Below are 23,406 nucleotides of genomic sequence, written 5' to 3' on the forward strand. Positions count from 1 at the left end.
CTTCCTCTCATTCTTTCGTTAACTTTTATTATTGAATGTGTGACATTTAATATCAACATCCAAAGAGCTCGGGGTCTGTTTGAAATGCCATAGCACTTCCTTGTACTTTCCCATTTTCAAAGCTATTACCAGTCACGGTGCTGTGGCAGAGTTATTGGAAAAGCCATTTGCTGCACGACCATTTTGTAATCAGTTGCCGGTTGTACTACAGGTAGTCAATTAGTGTTCGACAAAACTTCTCCTCTTCATTTGACGAGCTGTTAACAACAATGAAATGAAAGGTCACCGGGAACATGGTGCTGTTTGGTGCCGTCTCATCAAGACACTGGCACAAGTGGGCTTTACGGATCAGGTTATGGTTGAGGGAAGATGTCCTCCTCACCCATACAGGGAATGTCCTGAAGTTGACTGAAGCTGAATGTACTGCAGAGTAAAGCTGATTAAGTCAAGGCAGAGACATGGAGAGTTTAGAGACTTCCCAGACTCTGTAAGTGCTCTTTCATCTAATAAGTGAGGTCCATGCTTGTGCACGGATCAAAGCTGGCCGAATGCTTTGCTCGCTCATCCCAGCTATTCGTGTGTGTGTTTCAGCACCACGGAGAGCTCCGTCACTGTGATCTGCGTCCGCCAGGGGTCGCGCGTCAGCCAGCTGTACTCTGCGGAACTATTGAGCTTTTCAGAGCGGGGGAATGAAATGAGTGTGACACACGCACCTAATGCAAATTGCAACAATGTGAGAAAAGGTAATCCAATTGTATGATCATTCTTATCCTTACAGCTAAAATTATGCATCTTACAATTTACGTGTTTGAAACGACTTCTTGTCAGTTTAGTTTATATGTTCATGCGATCCTCCGATTGCCTTTTTGCACGTAGTTTGGTCAGCTAAGCTAATTGAAGCTAGCTGCCTGCTCAATGTCAAGGCAGCTGTCTTTGTTTACTTGACGTTGTTGCGATTATGTTTTCCTTTCTGTCTTATAAAATGCAATGTGAAAACTGTTAATGTCGTGACCACTCATAGTTTCTTCATCGAATAGACTTATACTTATGGCTGAAGTGATAAAGGAGACAATCACTGCACGTAGCCTGCGCCTGTCTCCAGTGCAGTGATGTAGAAAAGTTGCTCTACGAGATTGGATAGAATTACCCAGTTCCCTATGGTATACATGATAATTAGCCGCCAACTAGTCCCATGACCACGGCAGTGAAAACTGTACAAAACTGCATATTGTCACATATAGTCATGCAAGGTCACACGTGTAAGCTTGAAGATGTTGTGTGAGTTTATGTAATCCCTTCATTCTCAGCTTGACTTTAAGAAAGCAAATGAAATATTTTGATTGAACCTTTATTTATTCAGGTAGTCACAATCAAGGTCAAGGTCTGTATTTCAAGAGAGACCTGAGAACAGCAGCAGATCATATACAAAAAATAATAAGCACAATCCAATCACACGTTACAGTCAGTATTCAGTGAACATACAGGGACAAATCATCAGAAACAATCAAAAACATCATTAAATAAATCAGCAATTAAGAATTTAAAATCATGTAAAGGATTAAGATGTACTAGTTCCATATATAAAGTGCATAGCACTGGAAAGCTCTTTCCAAATTCAGTATGCATACTGAATTCATGACATACTAAATATATGATAAATAGGCTGAGCAAAGGTCTAAATGCAAAATACTTGTATGATTCATACACAATGTAAGACAAATATGTCAAGTGAACCAGCCAACCAATCAACTACTGTAGATATTTAGAGTAGAACAGCATCTCCAAGTGATGGCTGCCTACCTGCCACAGTGTCCTTTGAGACAAGCTTATGAGGGCTATAAAGGGCTATATAAACAAATAAAATAAAAGTGGCTGGTAAAATAGACAGTCTTACCAGATTAAATATAGCAGCAGTTGGATGGTGGCTGGTGTTAATTTCCCTCCAGGCCCCCTACAAACACATGCAAAAATTAGAAAAATGCTTCTGCAGTTGTGTTCCTCCAGAGTTTGACTCCTGTGAAGGTCCCTCCATTCATTCTTGCCAGTGTTTTTAAGTTCTCTGGGTGCTGTGATGATAAATGGGTAGAGCATTGCTGCCAGGGTTAGGGCTTTGGCTCTCACTGGGGCCACCTGCATTAAAACTGTAGCCTACTCATAGTGCGGCGCTTTGGGATAAAAGTCTCCACCAAATAACAAATATTCTGTTAATGGAAATGCAGCCAAGGTGATTTTTTTGTTGCAGCTCAGCTCTGAATCAATATAATAAGCATGTGTTTCAGCAGTAATGAACATGGACATATGAAAATGGACATCATAATTATATATAAATACACTAAAGAATAAAGGGCGTCAGCTGCGACCCCTACGATTCTGCACAGAATCGTAGAATGTCCCTACAGTCCCATCACCATCGTATCCCACTGTCTGACTTACATGACGTCAGTGACTCTTCCCTCTCTTTTTCCTCCAAGGTTTTTTGACCATGGTGTGAAAGGGGCAAACCAAGATGGCCTCCCGCCGGGTCCCGCTGGTCCTGCTAGCCTGCGGCTCCTTTAACCCCATCACCAACCAGCACATGAGGCTGTTTGAGCTGGCCAGAGACCACATGCACAGCACAGGTCAGATCCACACTGTGGAGAGAGAGTTTCAAATCATTCTAAAATGTGAAATATTTCGGAAATCTGCATATAATGTATTCATAATGTCATAGGTTCAAATTGGCCTTTCAAATCATGGCCTTCGTTACATCTTTTCTCCCTCCTATATTTCTTTTCCCTCTCCAATGTGTACAGTGTAATACAACATTTACATTTACATCTACATTTTCAATTCGAACCACGTCATGTGCTTTATTTGCAGATACAGCCTCATAAGTGAAAACATCTTTTGAGAAATGACGTCAGTCAAGCACTCCATATTATTTTCTATTTATTGAGCTGAGTTTTTCTTTTTCTATTTCCCGTACTGCTTTAGCTATTTTCAAACATGTCCTTGGAAAATATGAGTCATCTTTCCCCTCTGAAAAAACATTCTCAGACCAGCACAAGGAAAAGAGCTTCAAAATTCATTTTATCAGTTATTTCCAGAGTAATATCTAGAGGATGATAACATACATCAAGCTGCCTCATTCTGCAGAAACACAAGGTGTACCTCTGACCTTAGTTCAGTTCTGGTTGGGACAAGGCTTGGCTACCCCAGGCCTTGTGTCCCGACATGTGCTGCAAACCACTCTGTCCCATGTTCCAACTATGTCAGCACACACACACACTCCTTATATAAGCCAGGGCCTGTTTTCATCCCAAAGCTGCTCAGAATAAGAATACTGGACTGCGATCACTGGACTGGTCACATGGTCAAACAAACCCCATTTTAACTTAAGAGTTAAACTGATCTGAGGTCAGTATTGTCATGCAAACTTAAAAAAATACAACTTCTGAATCAGCTCTCCCATTCTAAGATGCTTTGTGAATGTAGATCCAGGGGAACAGCGCTGCATTACAGCGGGCAGGAACATGAATAATACTCTTATAGTTTCCCTGTGACGCCTTATTTATAAGATATCAGCTGACTGGTTTGAAGGTAAACATGAGCATTTACTGTGAGCTGCATATAGGAGCTGTTTTCATTGATCTGTTACTGACTTTTTCTGCTGTGGTTGCAGATCAGTTTGTGTTTTTAACCTGTTTCAACACCAGAATTAGCACAGTAAACTACTTGATTCCCTTATCAAAAGTGGAGTTTTCTAAAACTGCTGTTTCACTCAATATATAAAGCAGTTTCCCAAACCCTGAAATCAGTTACACAGCAGCTGCAACAGGAGGGTGAAAACAGCCAGATGCTTGCCAAATGTAAGTTTGGCCCTTTGTCTCATTTTGTGCAAAGTGCATGCATTATCCTGTTGTAGAAATTATAGGCCTGATTGTAGAATTGATTTCAACCATGGCAGAGTAAGTATGTTTTGCCTGTGGTGCAGTTTAAAACAGAAATATGTTTTTGTTGTTGTTTTTAATGAAAGGCCTCATCACAGAAGTGGTCTTAATAGTGTCATGGCTTAGCCTGGTAACCACTGAACGCTCTCTGGAGGTTAGCAGATGAGTTACACAGGGCAGCTGTTAAAGTGGTCATAAATAAATAGCCTAGCCTATATGGCTTAAATCCAGATTATGGGTTAAGAGTTAAACCTGCCATGTCAGTGTATAAATGCATTACTCATATGGTATGCGTTATAAAACTCATTTTGATACATTCACGACAGAAATCTTGTGCACAGAGTTCATTTAAGAGATAATTTCACTCTTAATAGTTTCCATTATTTCCTCCTCCCCTTATCTGGGATCTGATAAAAATAATAATAGCATTATCATCAGTATCACTTACTGCTCACTTTATCATCTGATTTATCTTCCTTCCAATTCTATATGGGCTATCATGACCCAGAAAATGATCTTAATCCTCTCTGCTTTCAGGCCAGTACCATGTGGTGGGTGGCGTTGTGTCCCCAGTGAGTGACGGCTATGGCAAGCAAGGCCTGGTACTGGCCAAGCACCGGATTGCAATGGCAAAGCTTGCGCTCCAGACCTCTGACTGGGTAACAGTCGACGAATGGGAGAGCCAGCAGCCGGACTGGACGGAGACCGTGGTCACCATGAGGTGCAGAACATGTTATTAACAGTGTCGGCCAGTAAACTCCAGGCCAGAGTCAAGCCTGCATGATGAAATGATTTAATATGTGTAGTTAAATAATGCAGCAACTGTACTATATTGTCTACAACTGCTTTATTTCAGATAACATGCAAGAAACTCTAGGATTATGACAGCCTGTTGTCACATGTCATCAAAGCACTGCACTCATCATTACACTCATCATTACACAAGTTGCTCCTAATAACCTCAGTCAGTAATTCCCTGTCCCTCCACTGGGTGCTTTGCTGTGCCTAATGTTTTATTCAGAGCGCTCCAGTGGTTAATCAAACAGGGCATTTACTTCACAAACATGTCATTTCTGCTCTATTTGGTACATTAGACAAAACATTTTCTGAATAAATTACCTGTAGACTATCTCTCCATAGAGAAAATGTATTGTGTTGTGGGCTAACCAGTAGCCATTCACTCTTCATTGAGATTACATTTTGTGTCAGGCTGCATGCTGAATCCCAGTCAAGAGATTTGGACCTTTTTATATCAACAGGTGTCCCATCCCTTTATTTAATTGAATGTTGAGCCATCTGAGCTGAGATTACTGATGTGTGCACTACACACAAAGCTTCCCCTTCCAATTTCAACAGCAGTTGAGCCTTGAACTACCTAGACTATCTCCGAAACAGTCTATTATCGATATAGTTATTTTTTTTATTGTGGGAGCATGTGGTTACCCAGTGTCAAGGAAGATATTTGAAGGTACTAGAAAATAAGTAAAGATCCTTTAGTTTCATCTTGGTCTTGGTTTATATCCACCAACACGGTGTAGCTCAATAGTTCCTTTATCTTTCCATTCACAGATAGCCCTCCGTTCAATCTCATGATAATCCTCTTTTATCCTTGATGGGATATGAGGCCAATATATTTTCCTTCCTTACATTTCTTTTTTCTGCCATGGCACTAACGCAGCCCCTTGGGATGCATTCTCCTTCGCCGCTCCTCTGCCAACGTCAACTGTTTATGTAACAGAGCGTTGCCGGGGTCCTTGGGTCTAAATCATGGGTTGTAGACACTAAGGGGGCTTTTGGACTAGCATGGGCCTATGCCAGGTCTGGGCTTTTAACAGGGTCAGATCAGGGGCATGGGCTGATAAATTCAGGTGGGCACGGTGGAGTTGGGGAAGGCTGTCTGGGACATGAATATGGGGAAGAGAGATGTAAGCATTCGCTGCTGGAGGTGGTGCTGCATTCTGAATGAGAGGCAGTGAGTGAGGGATTCCTGATTATTGGCCCACTGCATGTTGCTTATTTGCTTCCACTGCAAATCCTTGATCTGCATATGACACTAATAATGTGCAGCTGGAGCTCGTCGAGGGTTTGACCCAAGGGAATTAATCAGCACCTAATGGAAAATTATGTCATTTTTATGTCATCTACATTTAACACATAGTAAGTGATAGTTGCATATACACACACACCTGAGCCCACTTTACAAGGGTCTTTCCCACCTGCATTATTCAACTCCTTCCATCTTCCTCGCTCCCCCTCTTCCCTGCTCCCCATTTCCCCCAAATCCCCTTGTGCGTGGCCAGTCAGTTGGACTTCTGTAAGCTGTGTTTGTGCAACAAGGGAGCTGATTAAGGCATGAAGTGGCCCGTTGTCCCAAAGCAGCACCAAGGCTGTGAGAAGCTATGAGCGGACCACGTCATCCCACTCACTAACACACACGCGCACACACACACACACACACACACACACAAACAAATCTACCAGAACACCTTTAAGAGGCTTTACTTCAAAACAGTGGCGTTTTTCATTCATGTTTTTTGTATATTCCTCTCACTCATTCCTCATTTTGTCTCTCTCTCTCTCTCTCTCTCTCTCTCTCTCTCTCTCTGTCTCTCTCGATCTCTCTCTTTGCTCAGGCATCACTATGGCCGTATTCTGAAGCAGTATGAGCAAAGCACAGGGAAAGACAAAGACTCCAATGGAAACCCCCCTCCCATCTCAAGTAAGTTTGGATCAGTTCAGCCCTCAGAAACGTTCTCATGTCCTTTGACCCCTTACTCTTTTTTATTTTTCAAAATTATTTAAATCTCTACTGTAGAGGAAGTGCATGTGTAAAGCTCTACTTATGTCCAAAACAAATACACGTTTGATGTAAAATGTTGTAAAATGTTCTTTTCAACACATGACACTGTCAGCCTTTTAACAGAGTGAGGTTTAAGGATTTGCACCAATCCCACATAGTGTGCCTGTGCTTAGCATGTGCCCAGTAGTAGCCCAATTGTGCTCTGCAGTCCTTACCAAAAGTGGCTAAAGAGTATTAGCATTAGCTTTAAACATAGGGGATCCCATTAAGACCGTTCGTGCGAGCGAGTAACGGCACAAAGGATAGCTGTTACATGGCTGAACAAATACGTAGCTATAGCATGTGTGAGTGTGCTGGTTGTGATGCCATTGGAAGCTGGCCAATCAGTATTCAGGAACATTTTCATGGATTTGATACGGTTGCGTGCATGTAAGGTTTATCAAAATCAATTAGAGGGCTGTGTGTTTTAGCCCTGTCACACTGGTGTCGGCTCCGTTTAGCATAATGAGTCAAAACTTGCTATGAATAACAGTCATAAAGAAGTGTAAATTTAAGTGTGAACAGGAAAGGGCACTGAGGTGAAGTGAATAAAAAAATGAACTCTCTTTCAAAAGATAAGACGATGTGAAAATACATAGATCTGAGTTTGTTTGGTATCTTGGTCTCCTTTTTGGTCTTTAAATATGATGTCTGTTACACAAAAGTAATCATCACAGTTCAGTGTGAGTCCTAAATGGGAAATGTTGAAGAACCCCTGGTGTAACCAATATGATTTGCCTTAGCCCCCAGCACCATGGATATCTGAACTGTGTAATTTGTAAAACTAGACTTTCACATGTCCCGCTCTTTGTTTGCCTGGTCCAAACCCCATGAATTGTTCATTTTCGCTGTCATTCGTACACATTCATCAACTATGCCCGCAGTTTTGAATTTTGCATTTCAGCAGTCTGGGCATGGTTTCCTCCGAGGAGACAGTTCAATCAGGCAGTGAATACTCTGATTGGATTCCCATTTTGTGAGCTTCACTGTGGACTAGCAGGTTGGCAAACACCCATTGGCCCGTGTTTCTGTGTATTTGAAAAAAAAGCAGCACTTTGCAGATTACATCAAACTCTTTGATTGCTCAGGAACGATATAGGCTGACGATTGAAATATCATTGGTCCAGGGTGACAATCCAATCACCGCTGAATTCTTTTTGGATAACATCTTGATGTTAGGAAAGCAGTTGGTGTGGTTGATGAGTGAATACGTTTGAAGATGAAAACAAATAATTGAAGCAAGCTCTTTGTTATCTGTATGAGTCTGTATTCATAAACTATCTCAAAGTAGAATTATTAATCATAAACTGTGTTTTGTCTTCAGAATAAATACAATCATCCAGGCCCCATCCAGACCCCATGCTGTATATCATTACGTGTCTTATTTTTGGCCCTTTTTTAAGTTTGCATTCAAAGACAGTGTTGTTATTAAGCTACTAGGCAGCCTTCCTCCTCACCATCTTGCCCCGCCTCTCTCCCCAGGCCCGTCTCCCCAGCTGAAGCTGCTGTGCGGAGCCGATTTCCTGGACACCTTTGAGGTCCCGGGCCTGTGGCTGGACGAGCACGTGGAGGAGGTGGCCGGGCGTTTCGGCCTGGTCTGCGTCAGCCGGGGCGGGGTGCAGCCGGAGCGGGCCGTGCACGAGTCGGACACGCTCTCCCGCCACCGACGGAACATTTTCCTGGTGAGGGAGTGGGTGAGGAACGAGACGAGCGCCACGGAGGTGCGGCGGGCTCTGAGACGGGGTCTGAGCGTCAAATACCTGCTCCCGGACTCTGTGATCGAATATATTCACCAGCACGACCTCTACACAGAAGACAGCGAGAGGAAGAATAAGGGCGCGGTGCTCAGGCCGCTCACCAAGCAGGCAGACGTGCCCCTGAAGAGTTTGGATGACTGACTGACTGCTGTGGCAGACGAGAGTTAAATAGTTTGTCGTTGAAGTGTGTGTTCACTCCCGAATCAGTGCTTTTCTCCAGAGTTTGGATGCTGTTTACTTCCAGCTGCAGTATTGAAGGGGTTTGCCTAAAAAAAAACTCAATAATTGAATGTCTGCAACGAAAGGGAAGCATGTTTGGCCTGAATTTGGTTTTCCAGGCATCATTTGTTTTCAGTGGAGGGCATTAACACAGTGTTGTGTCAGTGTTTTATTTTGAATTATGCACATTCAGTCTTGTTGCTAATACCGAGTGTCATCTTGTGCCACAGTGTGAATGACCATGAAGAGTTTTTATTGTGATGATTAGACGGTGTGGGTTAGGATGCATTTAATCCCGTCTGCTGAAGGTTTTCCATCATATTTATTTTTTCACATCGCACATCACATGGGGACTGAGATATAAAAAATAAAATCCTATATGTTTGGAGTATTTTTCTGTGTGTGACTGGCTTTTTTGCTTTTAGCTCTCTTTCTCTGTATCAAATCAGCAGATGCCAGAGGTGGATTTCCATTTTGTTTTTTATTTCTTCCCTCATGTGTCCAGCAGTGTGGGTGTCTCCGTTCCAGCAGCCCACCGAGAGCCATTCATTCTGCATCTATTCACTTTCCCCATTATCTGCCTCACTGTGTGACTGAGAAGCTTTCTTCCTCCTCGGGATTTTAAGTAATCCTGACAGTCGCTCAGCTACAGGAGGTGTTTTCTCAGTGAGGCCAATGGCTGAAAGCGACACTGTGTTACTGATGCTGACTGGCATCCTTTGAAAGGTGGCGTGTGTGTGACAGTGTGTGTCTGTGTGTGTGTGTGTGTGTTCTAGCCAGTGAGTGCTTAGACAGTGGGGTTGGTTGCAGTTTGCCCAAAAGAGAGCTTAGCAAATTAATTGAGTTATTTAGGCAGGACAAAAGATGTGACAGCCCTATTGTGCTGCATCTTATTCTTCCAGTCAGATAGTTTGAAGCGCAGGTGATAGGCCTGCTTGTGTATTGTGCACTTTACCCATACAGTGCTCCAAACTCATTTAACCACATCCAGAGGATGATGAATGGTGTAACTCTATTGTATGAATTTTATTCCAATAATTGGTGGTCACTGTCATACACAATTGATGCTCCTGATAAAGAATAAAACTTTCTAAGTAGAAAACTCTTCAGCCTATCTTCCCTCACACATGCTTCCAAACACATGTTGATTTTGAGAAGAAATTCAGGTAAGATGAATGCTGAAATGTTTGTGGAAACCTTCAGAAGTAGCCTACACTTTAAGATCAAATCTGATCTAAGCATGTTTCATTAATGTTTCATTATGGCTTATTAATAGCCAGACATGTATACATTAGTACTGCAACCGATGCTTCTGCCGACATCTTACCAACTGTCTTGTCCTCCTTGCTTGTCTTGTATGTGCGTTTGTCTTGTTCAGTGCATGCTATTGTCCGTGCTGATGTGTATGCTATGTGCTCTAGTGTCATATATGTGCTTTTACTGTAGGTGTGTTTGTTCTGTCCGATGCATGCTATAGTCTATGTTATTGTGTCCGCTCTGCTTTAGTGTCTTATGTACGTTATGCTTATATGTGCATTTGTTTTGTCTACATGCCATTGTCTGCTAATCTGTCCTTTCTTGTTTTATTGTCTCTCTTGTGTCACTTAGCCTACTTCGTTCTTAATCTCTGTAACACATGCATTTTAATTCTATCTTGTTTGAAATTTTAGGCTGCATCTGGCCAGGGACAGCAGATGAAGACTAGCCTTTCTGGCTAACTCTGGCTCATTTACAGTTTGACTGTTGATTGATGTGCATTGTCCCTGAAAAAATAAACCAATTAAATAAAAATTAAATAAATAAATGACGCCCATTGTCTTTGACTTCATCAGTAGGCCTACTATCATCTGATACCTCCCACCCCCATTTTTAAATTTTCAATATTGTTTAACCAAATAAATGAAAAGCAAATGTTGATTCAGCATTGTTTGTACATTTTTACTAGGTTTTAGCTGTTTTCCTACATACTGCTGTTATTTTTTTTCTCCCTGTGTTTGTTCCTTGGTTTTAGGCCATTTTCTTGCCCTTACACTAAAATCAGTAGGCTACAATATGGATGCAACATCAAAATTAACAAGTAACCAATGGATAAGAAGTAAATATATTAGTTTATCTTTTTCTTAAACGATTTTGTAAAATTGTACAATGCCAGAAGATTTAGCATAGAAAACAATAGATCTTTATTATCCCCGAGGGCAATTTTTGTTGCACATTGAGTCAGCAGTGCACAAAAAATAGACAGTACATACATACATACATCATGTTCATTCATTGTCCAACTTAAACATTCATTACAATGAGTTAATCTGTTTAGAGATATTATTGAAGTTATAATAATTTAATAAATTATACAGCAGTTCATCCAGAAACCTCAACTTTCATAGTTCCATGTTTTATAATCTTTTCAGACATACATTGACTGTCTGCATGGGTGGGATGTAATATGGTCTAGTGCTGTAAGATAGAAGGATGCATTTGTTGAAACCTTGATGGTGGACATGGTGTCACAGCATTATAATTACATGCCTGGCCTAGTGTCAGGACATTTGAACCGCCTTTGTCTTAAAGAACTGGTTCACAACGTGGGTTCAATTTGTCACACGTGGAATTATGCATAGAAGATCACCTGCTTTCAGTCCAATTTAGTTGCACTCATTGTCAGGATAAACAGCTGAAGTAAATGCCTTTATCCTAATCCCTTATAGCCGGAGTAAGCATTCTTATAGCTCAAGCACATAAGTGTAAGCTACATAATGTATGCATGTTATATGTATGGAAAGCGTCTCGAGGATTGTTGGTTATGTGAGGTGTCGCCCATGTTGGGGGGGGGAGGTCCCGCATTTCCCTTCCAAATGAAAAGCAGCAGGTAATCGGATTAAAGTGATTCTGGTTAAAATTGGGGTTTCCACAGCGGTCCGGCATTCGATCGCAAGTAACCGGCGACGTCGGATCTCCTTTACCTCTTCATTCACTGGAAGTAAGGAAACCACCAGCAACATAGCCAAGATGCCAGTTGATCTGAATGGGTATTGGAAAATGATTTCCAACGACAACTTCGAGGAGTACCTGAAGGCTCTCGGTGAGTTTGATGAGAGTTTTAAAGAGAGAAGATGTGATGGAAGAGCCGTCTTCCTCATGGCTACAGGACAGCTTCACTTCCACTGGTCCATTAGTGGTCAGGGAATAAACTTGACATCAGTCATAGATGAATTTCACAGCTGTAACATGCAACTCCACTGAAAAGCTTGAGCTCAAAAATTTAAAATAATCCTCTAATATTCCTATAGGGACTAAATGTGAATTTGTAGTCATCTTATCCTACTTGGTATCCTACTATGGTATTTTTTGCATCTCATATGCAATCCCTATAATATCCCTATAATATTCCTGTAGGTACTTAGAGTTTTGCTGTGATATTTGTATCCTCAAAAAATGTTTTACATGGGATAACTGTAGTTATTTTCGTTGGGTATAATAGCCTACATTTTTTATTTTCAAACTTTTAAAACAACTTGGTATACAGAAAATTTCTACTTATCCTCAAAATGAACAACTGATTTGAGACATTTTTTGAGAAACATTTTTCAAGTACTGCAGCTATTTGAGGCCATTTTTAAATCAATATGAAATTGTATCATTGCACACACATGCCCTACTTCTCACTCTCCTCTCTGTCTCCCATTCATTTTCTTTTTTCCACTTTGGGGGGAAACCTATCACAGATGTAAATGTTGCCATTCGGAAAATCGCCACCTTGTTGAAGCCTGACAAGGACATCAGCCACGACGGGGACCACATCGTCATCAAGACCCTCAGCACCTTCAAAAACTACAACATGGACTTCCACGTGGGCAAAGAGTTCGAGGAGGATCTGTCCGGAGTGGATGACAGAAAGTGCATGGTGAGTGGGTGGAAACCTCAGTGCATTTGGACCAGTGTGTCCAGCAGACATTTAATGCATTTTGATACACGTGTATAAGATGCATTAGAATGGTTAAACTGTTGAAGGCCACCCATACAAACTATTATGAGGATATAATGTGATGAAATTCAGCCTGTTTTGTTCATTTGTACAATTTCCCCCTCTTTTCACTCAAACGCCCTCAACTCAATAAGCCGTTACCTACTATCGCTATCACTTTTGGATAATTTATGGATCATAAGCTTCCACAGTGCTGCTAATGGAATAACTGTGAATTGATGTAATCTATGAGGACCAATAACAGACGCTGCAGGGAAGGCTCCTGAGTGTGTGGCAGAAACAAGTGCCAAAGTCATGACTGCAGCAAGACTCAACTTTATTTGATCAGATTTTTTCACTGAATACTGAATAGGATCAGAGATTATTTTTTGCCCCCCCAGAGAAACCTCATTTGTAAGCTGATAGGCTGATTATAGATAAGCTGTAAGCTGTTTTGGGGGGTGAGGGAGAGAGAGAGAGAGAGAGAGAGTGAGTGAGAGAGAGAGAGAGAGAGAGAGAGAGAAAGAGAGAGAGGGAGGGGGGGCAGCTATTAATCTCTGCATGTTTTAGGTGAAAGTATGAGAGGGAAAATGAACCACCTGCCCTCCACCCACCTTGTTAAATTTGAGCAAAAGGCCCACTGGTGTATCGTGCATGATGACTGAACATGTTTCTCTCCCTGACCTCTGACCCCAGACCACCATCACCTGGGAAGGAGACAGGCTGGTGTGTGTGCAGAAGGGGGAGATCGAGGGAAGAGGCTGGACCCACTGGGTGGAGGGAGATGAGCTTCATCTGGTAAGAAAACATATCAGGTCGTGCCACGAATGTTAATACATGCAATTGGGACACTTTAATCCAAAATCCCAAATGCCTCACAGTACCGTATGTGCAGTGCATATATATATTTTTAGCAGTGACCCTGTAGGACCTGGCTTCCACATGGATACATAAGACTTACTTACTGCCTCATAGAAGAAAACAAGTTTACAAAACTTCCAAGTATCCAACCATAACCCATTTATCGCCGAAGACATCAGATGAGTCTGAAATGAGGCCTGCCACATAAGGAATTGGCTCTGAAAGTGCTTTTTAAAAGGAAAACAAAACAAACGTCTATAGTTTTCTTTTCAAACTATTCCCCTCCAGATCAAACAGCATGCAAGATTAAGAATCAAACTTCTTTTTATATTCTGAAATGAAACGCTGACCAGATTCATTCATCTCTCAGTTCTGTCTATTATCATGAACTGAGTCTTCCAATAATCCAGAGCGTACCAGACTGAGCAGCGTCGTCAATCAACTTCTGCCGCGCTATTATCTTGACTTTGCAGATCTAATTTCAGTAGAAGAGTTCAATGGCATTTTTTTTCTTTTTAATCTCTTCAGTCAAATTCATGGTGTAGCTGAGTGTGCCCTGTAATGAAAACATTAGCATCTGAAAAGACCTTACAGTAATGAGTACCACATTACAATTTTCATTACCTTGGTATTATCAGATTTTCCTCTGTATGATTATGGCTATCAAAGCTAAGTAAAAATAATCTGCCAAATTATTTGGTTTAAGTGATAGCAACAGATGTTCTCAATCAGCAGCCATGAAATGAGTTATTAGTGAGAAGTTCCCTGGAGCTCAGAGGGTCACACACTGCTGCAATGTGGAGCAAAAGCGGCCTCTGGTGGCAGAAAATACATTGCAGACGGTAGAATAGAATAGAATAGAATAGAATAGAATAGAATAGAATAGAAAGCCTAACTCTACTTTACCCACTGCTGAGTTATGCCTGCATCCAGAAAATGCATTGTAAGTTGGATGGTATAGAAAGGAACGGAAAGTGTGAGTAGAATAGAATAGAGTAGAGTAGAGTAGAGTAGAATAGAATAGAATAGAATAGAATAGAATAGAATAGAATAGAACCTGAAAGCCTTACTCTGCTTTACCCACTGCTGAGTTATGCATCCATCCAGAAAATGCATTGTAAGTTGGATGGTATAGAAAGGAACGGAAAGTGTGAGTAGAATAGAATATAATAAAATAGAATAGAATAGAATAGAATAGAAGATGAAAGCCTAATTCTACTGTACCCACTGCTGAGTTATGCCTCCTGGATATTGTCACTATCATTTAGTAACTTCAAATTTTTATGATACCCTTCTTGGCATCTTTAAAATAAAGACAATGATTGCCTTCCAGTCTGTCAGCACAAACAAGTGATTAAAGATTTATCAAAAAGCACTGGCCATAACTGCAGTTCTCCCTGTGTTACCATTCTCCTTTTAGTCTTCCTATTTGTCTACACATACGTACATTTGTCAAAATTACATTCTGACTCTTTTTTAGATAAATCTTATAAACATTCAATTGTTTTGGGGGGGTTTTCTGCAGGAGCTGAGAGCCGGTGGGGTTGTTTCCAAGCAGATCTTCAAGAAGACCTAAGCTGGCTGTTACGGAACAAGATGGTGCCCCCGGCTGAGAGTGGCTCACAGAGACTCACCAGACACAACCCATGCCTATGACATTCCATACATCCATACATCCATCCATCCATCCATCCATCCATCTATACATCTCTTATGTATTTCTTTCTTATATACATTACATCTGCCAACCACACATTTTTATTCCAACAAGACTGTTGCCTTCCCCTGCCAAAGTCAGTTCATACACAGAGGGGTGGGGCAACATATTCATCATGTAACATCACAAAAGACAGAAATGTCTCTTCACATCTGTCCATGACTTCTACGGTATATCTGTCTCAGGGTGGGTGCTCCTTTGATTAACATGTTTAGATGTGTTGGATGCATGAACGCTGTTAGGTGTAGCTAGGTAGGCTTCAAGACTAGTGTCTCTGATAGGTGAGCCACACTGACGACTCGGTGTGTGTGTGTGTGTGTGTGTGTCCGGCGGGAAAGCAATGGTTGCAGCAAAGAGAAGGAAAGAGAACAGTAAAAGAAAAGGTTATGGGTTTTGCTGAATCCTCTTTCTTTGCTCTCTGAATGATAGCTGTGGATGATATGGAAGAAGGAAAAAGCAGAAGATTTGACTTTGGTTAAGGACTGTGAACTACTAATGCTTATAGTCTCCAGAATGGATATCAGATGTGATGTGTGTACATATTCTTCCCAATTCCTTTGGGACTTGGCCCTTGATAGGAAAAAGAAATAATCAATAAATGAAACAGTGCTCAACAATTTCATTTGTTTGTGTCTTTTTCCATTGAATCTTCCTTTTGTTGAACAAAATCATTGGAAAGGGAACAAGGCAACAAGGTGTGGGTTTAGAAGATACATTTATTTGAAAATGCATTTTCCAGACCAGCACATTGGATCTCAGACATTTTATTTGAGAATTTCAGGATACGCAAGTCATTTCAGTCGCTCAAAATTTTTAATTTGCATCAAGACTAAAATGGAAAAACAACTAAACAAACAGGATGTTTTTAAGCCAGTGCTAAAATCCTTCATCTCCTGTCTCAGACCAATTCTCCATGAATCAGTAACACACAACTGAGGAATAGAATCACATCTATTCATTTTTGTTCTGATGCGATTCACACAAATGCTGACTTTGCACTGCAGGACCAATTGAACTTTATTAACTTCCATGCTCAAAGTGCAAGTATTGTGGTGTAGTGTTTGAGCTTGTCACTTGAATAAATACAAGAGGCAAGAAAAAGATCAACTACAGAACACACACACTGCTGGCAGATGTTACAAAATAGCCAGTACACTCTGTACATCGTGCACTGTACACTGCAGCAAAGTACATTTATATCATAGTGGTGTTCAAATGCAAATTCTTGTGTAAGTGTGTGTGTGTGTGTGTGTGTGTGTGTGTGTGTGTGTGTGACAGAGAGAGAGAGAGAGAGAGAGAGCGAGAGAGTGAGAGAGAGACAGAGGGAAAGTGCGTGTGTGTGTGTATGTGTGTGTATGTGTGTGTGAGTGTGGGTGATCAGCACTACTATCCCCTCAGTAACCTCCCTCAGTGACCATGTAAAGACTCAAAGAAAAGGGTCAGTCTTGCTCCCCCGCCCCCTCCCCAAAACAACTGCCCCTGCCAATCCCCTCCAAGCTATAAACTCACTTATCAATAGTTCTCTGCCCTCCTGCCCCCACTGACTTGTATAAAAAAAAGGGGGACGCGCTGCACCTTCCCCCTCCTGGCACTGAGTAAACTCTACACACATCAGCCTCCACCATGCCTGCAGACTTCAGCGGAAAATGGATAATGGAAACCAGCGACAAATTTGAGGATTATTTGAAAGCATTAAGTAAGAGCGGTTTGATTTCAGCGCATTCAGGTGGAGTTGTATTAATAATATGTTAATTTATTGTTACAGGGTGATGTGCACCAGCAATGAAATCATCCAATTTCATGCTCTTTCACTCTTTCGGTTAAGGCTTAACGGTTGTAAGTAATTCATAGAAAGTTTGAGTTTTACTTTCAGTAGGCTACATTGAAGAGGAAATGCAAAAATGTTATACTATCAGTTTTAAGGCATTGGCTTCAACACAAATCTATATAAGTAGTAAAGCTGATATAATAGCCATGATAGCAAATATCAAATTTATGCTCAATAGATCATCTGCATCATCATTTTCTTAGATGATGGAGTATACAGATATAGCTTATTTCCAAGACAGAAATAAAGTTTATTCCAAGACTAAAACATAGAAGTCAGTGGAAATCTCCATAAAAAATACCCTGGACTGTGATGGATTCCTGTTAAAATACAACTGACACATATACAATGCACTCTGACACTCTGATTTCTGCTTTCAAAACCCTGACATAACCAGCTCTCCCTGTCCTGGCCCTATAGATATTGATTTTGCAACACGCAAAATTGCCATCTCCCTGTCTCAGACCAAAGTGGTTGTCCAAGACGGAGACAAGTTTGACCTCAAAACACTGAGCACCTTCAGGAACTATGAGCTGTGCTTCACTGTAGGGGAGGAGTTTGATGAGCACACCAAGGGACTAGACAACAGGAACGTCAAGGTGGGTAGGCTTCTCACAATCCCATATACACTACTGATAAAGGTTTTCATATCTAGCTTTGAAAAACTCTAGCTGAAGAATGATTTTTTTGACAAATCGAGAGGATCTGACATTTCAACCTTGGCCCACTATCTCCAGAGAATATACTGACTCTATCTGATTAATTTTTCGCAAGTAAATTAATTGACTTTATCTTGGCTAAAGCTCTTTTTGACACCAGACATGAAAAGCCTTGTATCAGAATTAATAGTGCCTTAATACCTGGGCATGATATAGTGATTCCCTGCTCTAATTTCCCATTCTAGTGTTTTTGAAAGAGAAAAATGAACTTTTAAATAATCTTTTGCAATTCCCTAGAACCTATTCCTAAACTAAATTCATGACAAATCCCCAAAGCAAGTGTTTGTAAGCTATTTAATACATGTGGAAATCAAAAGAAGTGTCTTCCAGTAAACTTGGAAGACACTTCTTTTGATTTCCACATGTATTAAATAGCTTATAGGATAAGTGGCTTAAAATCTCAAAACTTAACCTAAAATGTTCTATATTCTTTTTAACTGTTTCTGTAAGGCATGATTTAAAACCAGAGACCCAAACTGCTTTAATTTAATCTCATCTTGGAATGTCCCATATGGGTACCCACCATGAACAGTCTAGTGATACATTTTGGGCCTCAACCCATAATTTAATAACGAAACACTGCTGAGAATAACATGAGATGGCTGACTGCCCGGCTGCAGACTCCAGAAAGGATGATTAATGCATACACTGATTTAAACCCACAGTGTAAATGCAGCTCGGATCATTGAGGAAAGTGAAGTGTGCACATCCTAAGCTGCTGTTAAAAGATCAAGGAGATATTCATGTGGCTGAGTGGCCTTGACTCTGAGAGACCTGATTAACCCAATCATCTCTTTTGTCCAGAAAATGATTTCTCACTAGCTGAGTGTGGGAGTTTGTGTTGGTGTTTAATTGCATGAATGTCATAAGGTGATAAAGAGAAACCAGTGTGCCATTTATAGAAAATGAAACAGCAGGGCTTGTCTCTCCCTGAGACCGAGGCATGCATTTAACACATTTTATTTGTGTGTAACACTTTTCAAGATGCTCAATCACACTTTAGATCAGCTGAAGAAGCGAGAACATAAGCAGACAGTGCAAAATAAAATAAAAAGATAATCTCTCTGATGGCTAATCACACATTTAAGATTAAAGGCAATCTTAAAAAGGTGAGTCTTAACAGTGTTTAAAAGTAGACAGAGTGGGAGCAAAGTGAATAACTAATGCTTTCCCTCCAAAAATACTGTTGAGATGCCCTTGAGCAAGGAACTTCACCCCCAGCTGCTCCAGGGAACAGTAGAAGACTGTGGTTGTACTGGGCAGCTTCCCAGGTGTGAAAGTGTGGAGCTGAAGCAGGTTTAGAGCACAGCTGTGGATCAAAAGATTAGCTTTAGGGAGGCAGTGCAGATCCTGAGGAGTGAGGCGATGTGTGATGGAGACGTGACATGCACTGCTTCTCAAGTGAAGAGCGGGGCTTTGAGGGGAATTCTGTGTTTGATGACTGACCAGTGGAGTTGCTGTAGGATGTGAGGGCAGGATGTGATGTGTGGAGAGTCATTTGTGAACATATTGCAGTTTGCTGAAGAGTTGGGTGAGATATTCTGGTGCAGTGGTCAGATAGGGAGTGATAGAAAGTAGGGCACAGAGGCATGCAGCATGGTAGAGGTGGAAGAAGTCAGTTTTAGTGATATGCATACTTGTTAGCAGATTTCTAGGATGCAGGCAGTGTATGTAGTCTGCGAGAGTAAAATTTCTGACTCACTTGCGCTCACTTTTTGTTTGAACCTCTGTCTCATCTTCCAGAGTCTGGTGACCTGGGAGGGGGAGAAGCTGGTTTGCACCCAGAAAGGAGAGAAGGCCAACCGAGGCTGGAAGCACTGGATGGAGGGAGACAAACTCTACCTGGTGTGTTGACAACATTGGTCATGAGAATTTACTTCATGTCATGCTGTTGAGAAAGACTTGAACTTTAGCTACTTGGTAAGGCAGGAAGGGGGGGGGGTGATATGTATTTCATATCATATTCACATGAACAAATTGCTTCATTAACATTAACCTTTTTTTTTTCGATATGTTTTCTTTTCTACTTATCCTCATTCTACACGTTATTAAAATGGTTAACTCTGTTTTCTCTCTACTCACAGGAACTGACGTGTGAAGATGTAGTTTGTCTTCAGGTGTTCAAGAGAAGAGAATAAAAGACAAATATCTGTTTCTGTTTTCATTCACACCTTTGTTTGCTCCTTGCTGTAGTTAGCATACTGTATTTACAAACGTATGAACAAAATTAATAAAGATGCTTTTCAGGGTATTCACCACTTAGTGTATGAATGGAGACAAACTTGTTTACTATGACACATCTATTTACAGTTAAGGTGTTTACAGTAGGTGTAACAGTTGAATTGAACTGAAGAACTGAAGCATTATGCCCTCGCACAAGGTGACTGCTGGAATGAAAGTCAAACTAATATTTTGTAACGCTTAATTGTGTCTTTCTTTGTAGCAATTATAGTATTTTTCATTCCAAAACAATAAACATGAGATTACTGTGATCAACTTAACTGAAGGTACCACCTCACCTCAGTGACTACAGGGTGACAGCAGCCTGTGTAGACACAGTGTATAAAAAAATTATTAACTGACTGGTTAGTTGACTGAAAATCTCTTAACACGCTGTGTGTCATTTTCACATTGCATTTAAGTCCATATCCATATTACTAGTGACTAGACCACTGACTTACTTTTCAACACAACACACATGCTAATACCAACATATGCAGGGATGTAGTAGAGGCTAATCCACCATAACTCAGTTTACACCTTTTTATTTGCAGAAGAGACTTTACCCAAATTTTAGGGTGATATAAATCTCTGTGAACTAAACTGATATAATGGCCTGATATCAGACAGAATTATCAACTCCTTACAGTCCATTTCCATCTTCAGAATCAGTCAACTCGGTGGAGTGGGTGGATTCAAAGGTCTGGACCCAGGCAATTGATATAATACAAGGAAGAATAATCAAACTGATGCAAATTATGAAGATAAGGTCCTTTAAGGGATAAAACACAAATTAATGCTTTTTGGAAATACAATTGTTTATATTTGTGGTTGTTTTCCTCATGAAAATCACAGACTGGAGGTTATATTTTACCCATATTTGTCATCAGCTGTTATTATTGGATGGGTTTTGATAAAATTGTATTCTTACCAGACTGAAATGTAAAATGTAGGCTGCTCAAAATTGGAATTTATAACAGTAAGATTTAGCTGCATAGTTCTGCCTCCATCGTGGACGCCTCTCGTTTGTTATCATACTGACTTTTGAATTTCTGTGTAGCAAATTAAATGAAATGAACCCTAAAGGCAATAGGCTCACATCGGTTTTATTATGGTAAATATGACTGATTCATTCATTCATTCATTTTTTTTAAATGATTCTGAAACATTTTTTCCTCCCGATCTCCTCCTGAAATAACCTCCTGAAAATATCTTGCAGCCTGTTACACCTGCAGCAGACAGCGACCTTGGCTGTCTGGACACTTCAGAGACGCAAAAAGCACTAAACTCAGAGGAGATCAATTAAGGTCGAGGCTTTTAAAGTTCTAGATATTTATACTGTTCCTTGAATATTTGTTAATTAAAGCCCCTGCTAGCCATATTGGACTTGGAGCAAGATAACATTAGTCTCACAGTATGTGTGGGAGAAGCAGGCTGTGTGCACATCCAGTATGAGAGGGGCGCACAGCAGGGCAGAAGAAAATGTGACTACATGCCAATAAATGTGTCTAAAATCCTATTAATTATGATTGAATGTGTGTTAGCCTAATAGATGGACAGTTGCTTATAGAGTTCTTATTGGCCCTAATTAATTGGACCCCCGCGCAGCAGCTCTCCCTTTAAGAATTTCAATTTACAAGATTAATCAAAGAGTAGCCTATCATTCCCTATAGGAAAACATCTGGATACCAGGCAGTGTCTCTGTTGGATTGTAGCCTAACCATGTGCTGTGAGGCATTCCGCCTAAACAAACATAACGGCATAGCTACACCAGTTGCGTTTCTGTTCCGTCCGTTTGGGTAGGAAGGGTCGGATCAGATACGCAGCCATTAACTTCAATGCAACCTGCTGCACTCGCCGCGCATGGACCGGAGCCGCAACTCTGGAGATACGCATGCCAATATTTTGCTTATTGTTGTTATTTATCACCATGTCAGTTAACAAAATAGAGAATACATGAACCAATGTCGCTTGAATAAATGTTGGAGATGAGGTTATCCACGGAAAGCCGCTGAGAAGCTGAGAGGCGGCTCATGGAGCTCCAGACCCGCAGATCTGCTCAGTTGTTCCCACAGCTGGAAGACTCCTCCCTTAGGGCTGAGGTACACTCCATATAATATAATATCATATCATATCGTGTAGATTCATAATTTTTGCACCTTATCTCATAGTGATAAATGCCTCAAAACATTGCTGTAAAGCAGTGGTTTTCAACCAATCCAGGGCGTCACAAGATCATTTGGGGTTCGTCAGATGATTTGTGGGATAGGGGGAAAAAAACATGTTTCTACTTAACAAATTTATTATGTCTAATTTTTCAGATTTTTCTCAAAATTTTGCTTTTCTCTTAGAAAAGCAAGTTTTCAGTCTGTCGGCCACCTCCATGATTATTAAAATTAAACAACCTGAAAAGGGAAAATCATTTCTTGGGTGAACTGTTCACCACTCTGTATATGCAGCCTGTTATGGGGATCGTAAGTAGGCATCACTTTCTTTTAAGGGGTCATGAGCCAGAAAGTTGAGAACCACTGCTGTAAGCAAACAAATTTGCCCAGCACTTATGTACCACTGCTGACCTGTCCCTTCCTTCTCTTCCTCCATCTATTAGGCTCTTGAAAGGAGGAGGAAGGAGGACGAGCAGGAGGAGAACCTGCAGGCTCTCCAGGAGCCCCTGGAGGACAGGTTCCTCTGTAACGCTGCCGTGCTGCCAGACTGGTGGCCTGGCCCGCGGTCCTCCTCCCCAGGCCAGGGGATGTGCCTGACTGGTGTTTTAGCACTTGGTCGTGGATCCCATGCTGTTCTACTCCTCTGGCCGGCCTCGCCCGTACAGCCTGCAGCTGGGTCACAGGATCAAGCAGCACCTGTGGGAGGCAATATCCTTTGGTGTGGAGGAGAGTAGGTGCCCCACATAGAGCCTGATGTTAGTGATTAACCAAAATGTTCAAAACCTCCAGAAGAGGGCCAGGCACTAAAATAGGCTGCTAGACTAGCTTTGGGCATCTGTACATTGTTTAACCTTAGTTTTAGATTAAATAGTACGGTTAAGTATGGATCAATTTAACTTCCATAATGTGTCCACAAGTATTTGACTACTACATCAAAATGTGTGAATATTGTGAAAAAATCTAAATTAAACCCAAACCATAAACATGTTTTTACAAATGCTTTGCAACTAGCTGTATATTAACTACAATTTATGAATGTGCAAAAAAGATGTGTAATTGCACTATGACTTTTACACACTCAAACTACAACTCAATTCTGCATTTGGCACGATCTTAGCGAATATAGTTCTACATTTAACAAACCATAGTGACCCTTGTGATGAGCCAACAGGGACGCAGGATTTTTCCTTG

At 41.0% G+C, this 23,406-nt stretch overlaps 3 protein-coding genes across 4 annotated transcripts; all 3 read left to right on the top strand.

The window, feature by feature from the left end:
* The first annotated feature begins 681 nt into the window (after nucleotides 1-681).
* nmnat3 (nicotinamide nucleotide adenylyltransferase 3) lies at nucleotides 682-9,096 on the top strand. Of its 2 annotated transcripts, XM_071520467.1 has the most exons (5): nucleotides 682-743; nucleotides 2,472-2,618; nucleotides 4,467-4,650; nucleotides 6,563-6,648; nucleotides 8,251-9,096. In XM_071520467.1, exons 2-5 carry the CDS (start codon nucleotides 2,507-2,509, stop codon nucleotides 8,664-8,666), a joined length of 798 nt encoding a protein of 265 aa, XP_071376568.1. In that variant the 5' UTR covers nucleotides 682-743; nucleotides 2,472-2,506; the 3' UTR covers nucleotides 8,667-9,096. The 2 variants fall into 2 exon arrangements, with proteins under 2 accessions (XP_071376568.1, XP_071376569.1); XM_071520468.1 differs by lacking the exons at nucleotides 682-743; nucleotides 2,472-2,618 and adding an exon at nucleotides 3,833-3,848.
* Nucleotides 9,097-11,729: 2,633 nt separating this feature from the next.
* Nucleotides 11,730-15,848, top strand: rbp1.1 (retinol binding protein 1, cellular, tandem duplicate 1). Its single transcript, XM_071520469.1, has 4 exons — nucleotides 11,730-11,823; nucleotides 12,467-12,645; nucleotides 13,402-13,503; nucleotides 15,092-15,848. Exons 1-4 carry the CDS (start codon nucleotides 11,751-11,753, stop codon nucleotides 15,140-15,142), a joined length of 405 nt encoding a protein of 134 aa, XP_071376570.1. The 5' UTR covers nucleotides 11,730-11,750; the 3' UTR covers nucleotides 15,143-15,848.
* A 1,058-nt stretch (nucleotides 15,849-16,906) lies between these two features.
* Nucleotides 16,907-19,968, top strand: LOC139644932 (retinol-binding protein 2-like). Its single transcript, XM_071520470.1, has 4 exons — nucleotides 16,907-16,979; nucleotides 17,532-17,710; nucleotides 19,574-19,675; nucleotides 19,915-19,968. The coding sequence occupies exons 1-4, from the start codon at nucleotides 16,907-16,909 to the stop codon at nucleotides 19,966-19,968; spliced, it is 408 nt and encodes a 135-aa protein (XP_071376571.1).
* The last annotated feature ends 3,438 nt before the right edge of the window (nucleotides 19,969-23,406 follow it).

This window comes from Centroberyx affinis, unplaced genomic scaffold, assembly GCF_046629955.1.
Source record: "Centroberyx affinis isolate AG114_WGS23_722 - 3 ecotype Tasmania unplaced genomic scaffold, CSIRO-AGI_Caff_v1 ptg000804l_1, whole genome shotgun sequence".
NCBI classification, from domain to species: Eukaryota; Metazoa; Chordata; class Actinopteri; order Beryciformes; family Berycidae; genus Centroberyx; species Centroberyx affinis.

What these genes read in the sequence shown, in the direction of transcription:
- nmnat3 (XM_071520467.1), top strand. Translation starts at nt 2,507, where the DNA reads ATGGCCTCCCGCCGGGTCCCGCTGGTCCTGCTAGCCTGCGGCTCCTTT. An exon ending in AGACCACATGCACAGCACAG is followed by an intron (nt 2,619 to 4,466) that starts GTCAGATCCACA and finishes CTCTGCTTTCAG; the next exon opens with GCCAGTACCATGTGGTGGGT. An exon ending in AAACCCCCCTCCCATCTCAA is followed by an intron (nt 6,649 to 8,250) that starts GTAAGTTTGGAT and finishes CTCTCTCCCCAG; the next exon opens with GCCCGTCTCCCCAGCTGAAG.
- rbp1.1 (XM_071520469.1), top strand. Translation starts at nt 11,751, where the DNA reads ATGCCAGTTGATCTGAATGGGTATTGGAAAATGATTTCCAACGACAAC. An exon ending in TGGATGACAGAAAGTGCATG is followed by an intron (nt 12,646 to 13,401) that starts GTGAGTGGGTGG and finishes CTCTGACCCCAG; the next exon opens with ACCACCATCACCTGGGAAGG. An exon ending in AGGGAGATGAGCTTCATCTG is followed by an intron (nt 13,504 to 15,091) that starts GTAAGAAAACAT and finishes GGTTTTCTGCAG; the next exon opens with GAGCTGAGAGCCGGTGGGGT.
- LOC139644932 (XM_071520470.1), top strand. Translation starts at nt 16,907, where the DNA reads ATGCCTGCAGACTTCAGCGGAAAATGGATAATGGAAACCAGCGACAAA. An exon ending in GGATTATTTGAAAGCATTAA is followed by an intron (nt 16,980 to 17,531) that starts GTAAGAGCGGTT and finishes CTGGCCCTATAG; the next exon opens with ATATTGATTTTGCAACACGC. An exon ending in TAGACAACAGGAACGTCAAG is followed by an intron (nt 17,711 to 19,573) that starts GTGGGTAGGCTT and finishes CTCATCTTCCAG; the next exon opens with AGTCTGGTGACCTGGGAGGG.